Source organism: Choristoneura fumiferana, chromosome 3 (genome assembly GCF_025370935.1).
Source record: "Choristoneura fumiferana chromosome 3, NRCan_CFum_1, whole genome shotgun sequence".
In the NCBI taxonomy this organism is placed as follows: Eukaryota; Metazoa; Arthropoda; class Insecta; order Lepidoptera; family Tortricidae; genus Choristoneura; species Choristoneura fumiferana.
In genome coordinates, this window is record NC_133474.1 from 4,751,753 (window position 1) to 4,765,865 (window position 14,113).

At 36.1% G+C, this 14,113-nt stretch overlaps 2 protein-coding genes across 2 annotated transcripts in view; both read right to left on the reverse strand.

Moving 5' to 3' along the window:
• The window catches only part of LOC141426402 (pseudouridylate synthase RPUSD2-like), a 469,933-nt gene that overhangs the window by 403,237 nt on the left and 52,583 nt on the right, over positions 1-14,113 (reverse strand). The window lies entirely within an intron of this gene.
• On the reverse strand, positions 7,468-9,388 carry LOC141426403 (uncharacterized). The gene has a single exon (XM_074085289.1). It carries the CDS (start codon positions 9,297-9,299, stop codon positions 7,605-7,607), a length of 1,695 nt encoding a protein of 564 aa, XP_073941390.1. The 5' UTR covers positions 9,300-9,388; the 3' UTR covers positions 7,468-7,604.

Below are 14,113 nucleotides of genomic sequence, written 5' to 3' on the forward strand. Positions count from 1 at the left end.
TCAAGTGCCGTAATGTATTGCATCTTGCACGGTTTTCTTGCAAGTCTAAACTTGACTATAGTCTGGTTCAGAAACTTCAGTTGGCACTGTTACGGGTAACACGCAATGTTGCACATTCAAAGTAACATTATTTAACAATGGCGATAAAGATCGTTTACAAGCCTGGCTGTAAGAAACGATTTCTTGGCAATGCTTTTTGAAATTTTAATGTCTCGTTAAGAATTCCTGTATGGTAGGGCTCTTTTTAACGTGCACTAGTTGAAATGGACTTATGTATTTTGCTATCTGCGAAAACTATACTCATCCTCAGAGTTCAAACCAGAGTTGCATACCCAAATTCATTTAAATCAGTTCAGCGGTTTAAGCATAAAAGATAACAGACAGACAGGTTACTTACTTACTTATCACTAATGTTCATGTTGAAATCTTAAAGAAACAATAAAAATATGTACTTATCCAGCAAACTTTTTTTACTGTCGTCGGTATAAAAACTTCCATAGCAACTCATATCACGAGTTCATCGACCCGCCTCCCGCGCAGTTATAGGTCGCACATCAAAGATTGCGATTTCGCATGGTTCAAAATAAATCTTCGGAACAGACCGGCGCGCGCGCATTTGGGACATTGTGACATGACAGCGCTGTTTAAGGCACGTTAGGGTGATAGGCGGAGCGGATTAAAACCGCTTATGGGATCGTTAGTAGATTTACTACATAGGTACGCTCTGTTACTATACTACTAGACGATAATGATATTGGCGTGTAAGCATGGATATACGGACGGTGTTTAGGATAATTTCGCCTTTGTACGCTCTTGTTAATTCTAATTTTCATATGTTTTAATGCATAAAAGAGTAATACAATACAATACTCACCAATAAGTACTTGTCGACAAACTTTTAATCAAATATCAGTTAAAAGTCAACGTTTCCTATTTATTCATTTCATCGAATATTCATTACCTCGAATGATTAAAATAAGTATTTATATCACCGATTTTTAATTTCTAGAAATATTATTTAATAGACAACATATAATAATACGTCGAAGAAATAAACAGCGATATTTAGTAGGTTCTGTCTCATAAATATAAATATCATGGGACACTTGACACCATTTGACCTAGTTCCCAAACTAAGCAAAGCTTGTACTATCATGAATAGTTGATGAAGTGTATTTTAAGCAAATAATAATCCTTGTACCGTTGTTCTAATAAATGTTTTAATATGTAATAAATAGTCGATGAAGTGAAATTACTCCAAGAGAAAATATTAGTATTGAATATTCTATGAATTGTTTTCGATTAAATGAAATTCGATAAATGGTTTGCGACATTTCAAGGGGCACCTGATATCAGTGAATATGTTGTGTAAATAAGAATTCTCCAAAATTATTTGCTTAGATGGCAACTGCTAATATGGAAATGCTAAGACATGAACACTCACTTATATGATTAAATACCTAGATTAAAAACAAAAAAAGAAATGGCGTTAGTATTGAAAGGACCGCTTGACCTCGAAAGTCCTGTTTGTGATTGGCTCATTTATTTTTAACCAATCACAAACGCTTTTTACAATTTTATGCATTACACGACGCTCGATTAATCTGCTTCTTGCCACTTCCCGCTTCTCTTTAGCCACTAAAAGCACTTCCCCGGTTTATTCCCATACCTTTGGCACCGGCCAATAGACTAAATCTAGAACTATTCACCACTAAGATAAATGGGATTTCGTACCGCGTACTGTTTCGTATTACACAAAGAGCACAGGAATTTCCAATACCGTGCGGTACTCTTACAATAAAGGTCGGATGCAGGTCATGCTGGCGAGTTTGAGGATGGTATCAGAGACACTTTTGATAAATACTGTCACCTCACATAGGCATTGTACCACTTTTAACAATTCTCGCGACGTCTCAGGAGTTTAAAATGGGCTTGTGTTTGACGTGGAATCCCGTCTGATGGCTTTCAAATATACAGCCCAAATTAGGGGCATATTTACCCTAGGGCCAAGGGGGGCATGGCCCGGGGCGGCAGGCTGCGAGGGGCGACGAACCACCTATTGCAGGTTTTGAAAGAAAGAAAGAAAGAAATCATTCATTGCCACAAAAAATAAACAGTTGAAAAAGAAAAACATACACTAAACCAAATTAAATGAAATACTTAATCGTCACTTAATGGGGCAAAGCTAAGTGGCCTGGGGCGCCAAATCTTTACAAACCTACGCCTCTGCCCAGGATGTAGCATATTTGCTTTAAATGCGAAAATTTACCTTTTATTTGAACGTCTTAAAATATAAGGTCAGATTTTAACACTAACGCAGACATCGTAAAAAGACGACAGATACTTTGAAATAAACTCTCACCGAGTTTCTCCATTAAATAAATCATCAAACTAATCTCATAATCCAAACCTTGACCAATAAAACTGACCACTAAATCATAACACGAAAAACGTCGCCGATTTTTCTTAAATTACAGCCATCTTCTATTTATATCCAGCAGTATATATTCCGCGACAAACCTATATTTTACGCAGCCGTGGCGCTACCGTCTATCCATTTGGATCAGCTAGTTCTATCTACGATTAGTTTCGTTTTTCGCCACCGGCACTAAATAAGGTAGTCGCCGTACGGCTAACCGGAAGTTATTTGTCGTCGCATCCGACTTGGCAACACGTTTCCTGTCCGGTGACGGTGGATTTCGTGAGACTCTTGAAATTATAGTGGAATGAGTTCATAAACGGTTTCGAAGAAGTTTCACTAGACTCTTCAACCGCTATGTTTGAGCGGCAATAAATCTGGCCCTCACGTGTGTGCAGTAATAGATTATTTAAAATTACCTTGTGTGAAGGGTGCCGCTGAGTATAATATAGATAACTGTTTTAATAAACGGTTAAGACCCTTTGCAAGGCATTTTTCTTCCTTATAGCTGGTATATAACTCGCGTGCGTATCGCGTTTGTTTCGATACAACCACGCGTGGACAGCCTGTTTAAAAAACGCGGACATGAAGTTTTTAAGTTTCTTAATATTTATTATTACAAATGCGAAAGTAAGTTTGTTTGTTTATTCCGCTTTCACGCCTTAAATTGTGCATATGTCTCATTAGACGACCAGAATAAAAAATGGATACTATATAATAATGTAGGTAAGCGATTAACGAATTCTTTGCAGGCGAAGTATGAGTGACAGCTATTCCGGAATATTTGATTAGGTAGAGTATTTTGACGTATCGTTCTTCAGTTAAAATATAATATGTAGATGGAGTAGTTATATAAGTACAATAAAACGGCTTGTTTATATGTTTGTTTGGTTCAAATCTTGGAAGCTAAATTTGACCCACTTCCAGCGGTCCGATTGACTTTAAATTTGGCATACCTACTTATGTAAATTTGTTGACAATACAATAATCTGGTAGTGATATCTTGGTGGTCCTGCCAAGATCGTCTCCACAGGAGGGAACTCCTCAACGGTTAATAGTACCGACTTGAAACTTGGTACGGATATGCAGTTTAGATGACAATGCAAGTACAGTCAACAAAAATAAAGTCAGCAAAAAAGCTTGTATTAAAAATTGAATTTTGAACAGAAACTTATTTTAACAATACTTACTAAAAATCTCTCATCAACTGGCATGCTTCCTACAATGTCTATAAAATTGGTGTTATGTTCATAAACATTTGAGCTAAAAAACACAAAACTAGTAACCAACGCTGATATCTGTACCAAAAGTAACTCGTGCAGGTTAATTGAAATGTATCTGTGCAAATTTTATTTTTTTTTTTAACAATTCTATCAAATAAAACCAAGACAGATAAAATAAACTGGCCGAAATCATTACTATTCTCATGTTCATATTAAATAATATTGTAACGGATAACTCACGTCTTAAACCGAGTTTAGCTCGACATGTTTCGGGCTATTTCGTAGCCCTTTTTCTCAGGAGCACGCGACTCGGCGGCTGCCGCAACACGCACACTACGCGCCACCGCTCTGCTCGCGCGACTGCCCGACGAAACTAACACCGGCGCACAACTACCCGCATTTTAAATACTCGTGCTGCGTCATTGGTTGGTGTGAACGTGCCTTTACGGAGCGATGTTGTTAGTGTTGTGTGCTACCCTACATTAGACATTGACAATAAAAATGACGATAAAAATGCGGGTAGTTGTGCGCCGGTGTTAGTTTCGTCGGGCAGTCACGTGAGCAGAGCGGTGGCGCATAGTGTGCGTGTTGCGGCAGCCGCCGAGTCGCGTGCTCCTGAGAAGAAGGGCTACGAAATAGCCCGAAACATGTCGAGCTAAACTCGGTTTAAGACGTGAGTTATCCGTTACAATATCATTTAAAATGAGTGAGTCTCACGGTAGTTTCATGTTCAAAATATTCTCATGTTCTTTTCGTAAAAAATCCTATACAAAATTAACATGCACATGCTCGGATAAGGCGTGTATTTACCAATGAATTTCTAAATATAAGCTTTGCAGTTCCAGGAGCATTGAAATTCATAGCACATTCTCTCGTTTCCGTATAGTTTAAACGGTTACGAAAGATCTCATATTTGTTTTCGTGAAACAAGCCTTTTCATTGCTTGTACGTGTCTGGCGGGTACATGAATAAGTATATTTAGTGGTAAGAATTCTTTGTTGGATATTTTTTCTACGTGCGAGCAAATATATAGGATTTTATCCGAGGCATCTGTCTACCCACAGAGTTTTGCTTCAGTCATTAGCTGGAAAGCCGGGAGAGCATCCATTCTCCCATTAGGCTCTGCCGATTGCTTGTGAACCTTTTTTGTTCTCCCCATTGGTTTCATTCTTGATCAAACTGTCCAAGGTTTAATAGTGAAATGTTTCTTTTTGACTAATATTGTCATGTGTCTAATAGAATTTAGCTTAGACTTGTGCGAACAAAATTTTCACAAACTTCATTTAGTTTGAAATCCAATTGCTGTCAAAGGAACAAATTGAACGCCAAGTGCAAATCCTGTAAACGTCTACAGGAAATTAACTTTCCAAAAAGGCTTGCAACTACTTCGAAAACACCTTTAATTTACACCTTATACACAGATTCATAAGGTCTAAAATTGTAATTCCAGTGTGAAGCGACCGTCATTTTGCAACTGGATTTTGTAGATTTTCTATACGCGAACCAATTTGTACCTTATAGCTGTAACCAGCTTACTGGATTATGTACTGACTAGCAAAAATATCGGGCGACATTTCCTACAAAGGCACAATAAAGGTGTATACAAATTGGGGTTGCCTGATTTCTTACAATGTACCTAACACCTTTTAAGAAGCAATAGGCTTGTGTAATAAAAAATCCAACTAATCCGTTAAATTAATGAGAAAACATTAGACACTAGTAGAACTAAGGTTACTGACATAGCTCGAAGAATTGCGAAACTGTAGTGGCAGTGGGCGGGGCACATTGCTCCCAGGACTGATGGCCGATGGGGTCAGAACTTCAGAAGGTACTTGAATGGCTCCAATAAGATGGAGCGACGACCTGGTTAAGATCGCGGGATCGCGGTGGATTCGAAAAACACATGACCGGTCTGAGTGGAGAGCCTTGAGGGAGGCCTATGTCCAGCAGTGGACGTCTTTCGGCTGACATGATGATGATGATGATGATGATTAGACATGTATTTTTGGTTTTGTCAATTAAACAAAAAATGGTGAAGATTTACTTAGCCAGGTAAAGTTCCGCATCCGTAAAGTGTGGAGGCGGAGAAGCTGCACGAACTCGCATTTATTTTTTTGCTTAAATATAGACGTAGTTATCGTAAGATCGCGGGTCAGCAATAGTAGATTGTATAACAAGAGCATAAAATGGGCCATTTCACCCAAGACGTTCATTTAGCCACCCGAGCAGGCACGGCGAGAGTGGATAGACGCGTCGAGGGAAAAATGGGTTTAATGCTCGAGTTATATGCTGCTTTTGACTTAGATTGCGAGGAAAAAGCGACAGTGGAAATATTTTTTCACTTACTATGTACCTTTTATTTTTGATGCATAACTATAAAAGTTTAGTTTTATAGTTTTATTGATTCATTTTGATTGATTATTCTTTTAATATAAATTAAAAATTATAAAAAATATCTACATATTACTAACTTTTTTGTTTGTGGCTGTTGACCATTTGGTCCTTGGTTCGTCTAAACGAATATTTTACTTTATGCACTAGAGCATAAATAGTTATTTGTGTCACAAGGGAGCAAAATGGTGTATTTTTATTTATATATTGAATCCAGAATGTAGCGAAGGATTCTGCAATAGAATCCTGAGCGTAGCGAGGGATTCTAAAGTAGTATCCTGAGCGTAATGAGGATTTCAAGTGTTAACGCCCAAGATGAAAATAATTTTGCTCCCGAGTGGCTCATACAACTTTTCACACCGAGCATTAAGGAACTTGAAAAACAAATCTAAATATTATTATAGAACAACCAACATAGAAAATGGCGTGGTTTTACAATTATCAACTTCAAAAAATGGCATTTGCAATAAAACACCCCTGCAAAGCTTTGAACAGAAAAGTTGCACTTTGCTCCCTCTCGTCAGGGAGGAAAAGTTACTTTTCTGAAGGAGAGGTGTGAAAAAGTCATTTTATGTCGCCTAGATCCAGCATAAACACAAACTTTACGAGCATGAGAAGTGAAAAGTATTTTTTTGATTCATTGATATGGACCTCCGCAAAGTAACGCCTGATTCAATAAAATGCAAGTACAGTCAACTGAAACTTATTTACCCTGGCACGGAATCCTATACCACCTGCAACTGGCACTATACAAGTGACCACTAAACTAACTAACGCTTCTAAAAACTCAAATTACCACGATTTAAAAAGCAAATCCATTTCGTAGAAATTACAACGCCAAACCTTTTGCTGGCATCGCGTCAGTCGAGATTTTCGCGACCGACGCTATCTCATTAACTTGATTATATTCCTCCTCGTATTATGAGCGTTAGTCGACGGTATCTCTTCGTCTAAACAACCACCCCTATTTGTTAACAATAAGGTTGAAAGTAGGGAGAAGGCACAGCAATTTAGAATGTCGCGGCTGTAATTTATTTTTAGGTGCTCTGAAAGAATCCCTTTGCGTATGAATCAAAAATGTAAAAGAGCTTGTAATATTTACGTGACCTAAGTAATTAATGGATTGTTTATGATGGGCTGATATAAGACCTGGGTCTTTTTTAACATTATGTTAATATAAAAAAGGTTGGAATATGTGTAAGAGATTTACACCTATGTACTGTACACCTGAATTCTTCACAATAAATTGAATTGAATTGAATTGAGTATACCTATTGGATTAAAAAAAAATACTTTCTGGATTTTAACGCACATTTATATTCGTTTGCGGTACTTGGCCTGGTAATGTGCAAATGCGATAACGTTTTGTATTAGGTATTTTATTCGTTATAGGTATTTTATTACTGCTATTTAAATACACATTTAAGTCTGTAATAAGTCGGCACTCTCGACAGTCCCAGTCGTACGATTTAAAAGCTGTGTGCTGAAATTTCTATTAAAATAATGTTGCATACAAATATTTATTTAATTAGGTAAACAGACAAATAAAAATAGTTCCAAAAAGTACGCAGTCAGTCTAGTATATGCAAAGGACTAGGGTTAAACACGTCAGCAAAAGGGTTCCAACCTCCATAGCAGTCGCATACTTCGATACATAAGTGGTCTCGCTGAAGATTCTGCGCGGCAGCTCTTAAAGGAGCCATAAGTACTGTCAGGCTCTCAGGAGACATGTCCGCTTCAATAAACAAACTGTACAAATCGTTACATTTCTCTATAAGCAACAAGATGTTTTGCACATCTATCTCATTGTCCGCTAGCGTACGCTCGTACTCACAGATGTGAATATTTTCCAACGTCGGACACTGGCACAGAGAAGCAAAGATCATCTCGTATTCTATGTCTTCTGATGTCAGTTTTATATTCTTAAGGCTCTTTGTCAGATATATTGAGTTGGATAAGGACAGAGACGAGCCCCGATACGTGCCCAAACGACCGCGCTTCTCGATGTAAACATCAAGGGTACATAGATTTTTGCATTGCACAAAAAGAGTAGCGAAGAAATCTTCTTTCAAACAAATGTTGCTAAGTCTTAAATAAGTTATGTTTTTCAACGTTTTCGACTCTGATACCAACGTTATGGGGCGATTGCATCGTAGGACAGTACCTTCTCTTCTACAAAAGTCGGTTAATGTTACTTTTTCTGGTAGATTATCCAAAACTCTCTCAAAGCCTTCACAGGAATCGATGCAATACCAATTACTAGGTGCTTCGGTTACTTTCATTTCTAACCTTTTATGCATACACATGTAAGTAGGAAAATAATCCGCTAATTCTTTTAATAAACTTTCGAAAAACACATCATTAAAATCTGTTATCGCCTTGTTCCACGCTTTAAATATAATATTTCCATCTAGTAAGAAATCGAGAGGTAAAAAAGTGCATATTTCTATTTGTAGATCCGTGCAATTCAACGCAAATATTCTGCTGAACACAGGGGAAACGTAGATGTATATTTTCTCTAAATACATAATAAAAATGTATTCTATTTGTTTGAAATCCAAATTCGACACTCCTCTTAAGCTTCTAGACGATTTATGAGTGACGCGGCAGTCGCGAAATATGTAAAATAGCTTTGTGAAAATTATATCAATAGGGCCTTCGACATCAGAGGGTATATCTTCCTCATCAATTTCCCACAAATCCCTGTAATTATCAGCTACTGTTATCTTGAGATACTTAGTTCTAGGTACATCTTTCATGAATACAAGCGGAGAATCTGAATCGAAGAACTCAAATACAACAAAATGTACATATTCGAACTGTTGACGCTTAAAAACATCTAAGCTTTTCTTCCACACATCATCACACTTATTCTTTCTGGGCCATTTGAAGAAATTAATACTTATGTTTTTTAAATTTTCTGTACAGATGTCAGCCAAGTCTGATAAATATATGCTGGTGAAAGTTACATCTAGCGTTTTTAAGTTGGTACATCGTTGTATGTGATTTACGAGTTGGTCAAATGCGAGATCTGCTATACCACTTAGATTTAGTTCTTGTATATTTGCCGCAAAGTCTTGAAATATGTCCAGGGTTAAAGTCTTCATAGAAGCCACTGAACTTCGCGATATATCCAACTTCCTCAGAAGACATGGCGCGTAAAATTCTCTCAACTCAAAAATGCTGTACGCATTTATCTTAGATTTCGTATCTAAATAGGAGAATATTAATATTCCAATTTCAACGGGAAGTTCTAGTATATTCATCTGGCGATGTATAAGTTTACCGAAATATTTGTAAATTATTGTAAACCAAAAAAAGTGTACAAAATTGTTTTTGACGTGACGCTGCTCTGGTTTTGTGAAGTGTCATTTTTGAGTGAAGCTTGTCCATAATTAATACTAAACTTTTCAGTCGAAAAAGCCTTACAGTAAAACCTTTACGGTACTTTTATAATACTTTACGGTACTTTGGAATTATCAAGAAATTTAGTGTTTTTTAAAACATTCTTGTCTTACGACCGTTCACGTTAAGTTAAGATTAAAATTAAAACAAAGAATTAAATTAATTCCCTTGCCAGCATTTTAAATGCAAAAGTTGGAGACTATGTGTGTATGCACGGTCCTTGAAATGTGGACATACTTTTAATCGATCATTTAAAAGTGAACGTTTCATATTTTTTCATTTCGTCGAATATTCATTACCTGGAATGATTAGGATGAGTAATTTTAAATCACCGATTTTTAATTTCTGGAAATATTATTTAAGAGATTGTTTATTTGGCAGATATTCATTTCGTATTTTATTATTTCATACTTTTTTTAATGTTGTAAGTGTTACGTCTTAAAAGTGTTTTATAATAATACGTCGATGAAATAAACAGCGATATTTAGTTGTTCTGTCTCATGAATAGTTGATGAAATGTAGCAAATAATAATCCTTGTTCTGTTGTTCTAATAATTGTTTAATATGTAATGACTATTCGATGGAGTGAAATTACTCCAACAGAAAATATTAGTATTGAATATTCGATATATCGTTTTCGATGAAATGAAATTCGATAATTAGTTCGTCGAAATTTCAAGGGGCACCCGTGTATGCACATATTTGTTACTTTTTCACACTAAAACAACAAAGCGGATTTTGTTTAGATTTGACATTATAGATAGATCTTGCGAATAACACATACACTTGTTCTTATCCCAATATTCCTACGGGATCGAGATGTAGCATGTTAAATACTGAAATCTCAACCACTCAAGGAAAATCTAGAGCTAAGGTCTAGAGACATGAAATTTTGAACATGAAACTACCACTAAGCTACGAATTAGCCCGAAACATGTCGAGCTAAACTCGTAAAGTGAGTTGTCCGATTCTAGATATCATTAAAAAAAATATGATTCTCTTTCTTTCTTTCTTAAACAGGAAGTTTTGGCTGATGTTGCTTAACGAAAATCACGAAATCATTTGGAATAAGAAATAAATAAAATCCTAAAGGAAGCACTGGTATTCTATAAAGGCAACGTGTTTATCTACCACACTCCCACCCAGACATAATTAACATTGATCTAGCTCATAAATACCACTTGTACAACTTCGTGCCATCACTATTTGTTTGTTCTCATTCGCTATACCAATAGATCTATGACGTCAACCAATCAGCTGATTCGATCTTTGGGCTTTTGACGTCAGGGCTCAGTTTTATTCAGTAAAAGCTAAAGATTATATACAGGCTGGTACCAAATGATGTGTTTATACTTAAACAGGTGATAGTGTTGCTTGAACTGAACAACTTTCTCCGAGGAACATAGATCGAAAAACGATTTTTTATTTTCGCCTTTCCATAGTATGTCTGTCAGCTAACCAATACAATTTGTATGTGAGTCTGAATTTTTATTTCGTTTTTCAACCTATGTTCCTTGGAGAAAGTTGTAATTCAAATTCAGTAAATAGGCTGCAATAGGGACTTTGACACGTCTTTTTAAACTAGCAGCGCTTTCGTAAAGAACATCATTGCCAAAAAGAATGCGCCGCATAAAAATTTAGTAGTCATTTTTTTTTCAAAATAAAGATAATTTACAAATATAACCAGCAAAAAGTTGGAAAAACCCCGACTTTGTCACTTCAAATTTCAATATCTCAAAAACGGCTGAACCAATTTTGATAAAACATGTCTAAGAACCATCGCTAGCAAATCTGCTTTCAAATGAATAAAACCGCATTCAAATCGGTCCACCCGCTTAAGAACTACGGTGCCACAGATAGACAGCAAGACACACATAGCAGTCAAACTTATAAAACCCCTCTTTTTGCGACGGGGGTTAAAAATACTTTAAAACCTACAGTATAAAATTAAAGATAAAATTACATGAACAGAACTACCACGTGTTTAAGTAGCAGCCAGCACATCATTTGGTACCAACCTGTATACTTCAAGCATTAATCATTTACAAAAGCTTTTATGAAATAAAATATTATGCTTATTATTATTATTTTATGTGACAATAAAGTTTTAACAAACATACATAATAAATAGCGCGTCGAAAAAGCTTTTTGTTCCGATGCCTTCATTTAAACAGCTTTGTGGTTAGAATTGCTGCCACTGTCGTAAAATCTGCTTATGTACTTAATTTTTTACGTGATGTAAAACTTGAACAAGCATTTGTAATAGGTACTTTGTAAGGATGTTGACAACAACGTTGATACGTATCTTAAAAATCCTGGGTTCCCTATAGACGACGTAAGAAAAGGACTTATTTATTATTAACATCAATTTGTTTTCCTAAGACGGCTGCGGGACAAAACGGTAAAGGAGCGATGTCTTATTTTGGTTTGGGTAGATTCCCGGGTAGAAAATAGTAGATTGTTTAACAAGGGACTAAAAAAGGTATAATGACATGAGATGTTTAGCCACCCGAGCAGAGCGAGTCTAGTCTAGGTAGTAGGTAGCGAGTTTAGTGTAACATCTAGTAGTATGGTGTACTGTTGTGTTGCTCTGAAGATGAGCTCTGGTTGAGTTCGAAACGCATCAGTGTATTGTGGTGGTGGTGATAGATGGGTTTGTGTGATTTGTGTGTGTACTAACAGTGTGGAGGTGGAGCAACTGCATGAACACGCATGTCTTGCATAAACTTAGATAACATAAGGTCGCGGGTGAGCAAAAAAAATATTTTAAGTAGCTTATTGATGACCTCCGCAAAGTAACGCCTAATTCAATAAATTACAGTTCGTGTCATTATGATTGTTGAGTCTCGCGTTAAACACTCTACTTTTCACTTTGATCGCGAGGAAAAAAACAACGTTCGAAATTATGTTTAAAATTATAATATTACTTTTTTTAAACGTACGCTCAATACGATTAATGGATAACTGAATAAAATTGAAATAGTAAAAAAATTGTAACGCGGTCTTTTCTTTTCTTTTTTTTGTTTTTGTGAAGTACGTATTAAGCCAACAGTTTCAAAATTGAAAACTATTTGAAAAGTAATTGGACGGTATATAATAAAATGACTTCATCCTTTAAATAATTCAATAGGTTCATATTAGTAATCATTAATTGTGTTTCACGAAATTAAATCGTGTCTTTTAAATATTTTTGCAGTTGTCATTTTGGGATAACTTTCACGCCCTAAAAATTGTCTATGCACAATCACTGAAAATGGAGATAATCGTCCATTCACTAACACCGTAATTGGCTATATTGGGGTTTCTAACGTGAACAAAAAAAAAATTAATCCCTAGAGATTAATGAGGAGCATTAGTCCCGATATGCAGAGATTAAAGTAAAATTTTAAGGGCATGAGAAGTGGAAACAATATAAATGCGAAATAGGCTTGTGTTTGACCACAATCATACCTGATGGTAAGATGTGGGCTAAGATTGCACTGTTGTGGCGAGAAGAGTAAGACAAGCCTTACCGGCATTTGAGATATCCCATCTTAGACCTATAGGTTGGCAACGCATCTGCAATCCCCCTGGTGTTACAGGTGTCTATGGAAGATGGTGATCTCTTACCATCAGGACCCACTTGCTCGTTTGCCATCCAGTCGAATAAAAAAAAAATGCTCACCTTAAATTTGAAAACGGCCCGAAACTTGATAAATGAACAAGAATTTATTTCATGTTTCGTTGTAAACAAGGCTACTCTTTTCCGAATGGCGATCCAATATGGCGGGTATTTAATGGCTTCCTTTAATTGGTTTGGTGCCAAATAAATTGGGAGAGTCTTCTTGATTGATTTTGCTTAGGTTTGACGAATTGATTTGATTAATTTAATTTATGTTATGCAAATTGTATCTTTATGAAACCTTATGCGGATATTTTTTACATGATTTTATTTTAAGTAGTAAGTACCGTGTTAGTACGTGTCAAATTTCGGAAGACGATTTTAATCTATTTCCAGTGATTGGAGTGACTGGATATTTGATATCTTTATCATATAACTTACCTTGGATAATACACAATACAATCACTGTCAGCAAGAAAAACTCATATCAAAGATGTTTTTTTTTACAAAAACTTTATTTTTAAAGGTTTCGCTTTGATGAATAGGTAAATAAAATAATAAATAAATATCATGGGAGACTTGACACCAATTGACCTAGTCCCAAACTAAGCATTGCTTGTACTATGGATACTAGGCAACGGATAAACATACTTATATAGATAAATACATGCTTAAATACACAATAATATTAAACATACATTAGACCCGAGAACAAACATTCGTATTGTTCATACAAATATCTGCCCCGGCCGGGAATCGAACCGGGGATCTTAAGCTTTATAGTCAGGTTCTCTAACCACTTGACCATCAGGTCGTCTAAACTAATGTGTCATCCACGTATAATAGTCAACCAATTTGATTCCTAGGCTACCACATATCTTGCAGGTGGTAGGACCTTGTGCAAGGTCCGCCCGGATTGCTACCACCATCTCAATGGGTCCTATATATAAAGGCCAAAGTGATTTTTTTCAATGTTGGGTTTTATGCGTTATAGGTGTCTATAAACTACATATATTTAGATAGTGGATTAAAAAAACATTGTTAATTAGTTACTTTTCAAGTTATCATTGAAGT

Bases quoted from the DNA above. Each gene is read 5' to 3' on its own strand.
- LOC141426403 (XM_074085289.1), bottom strand. From the start codon at position 9,299: ATGAATATACTAGAACTTCCCGTTGAAATTGGAATATTAATATTCTCC.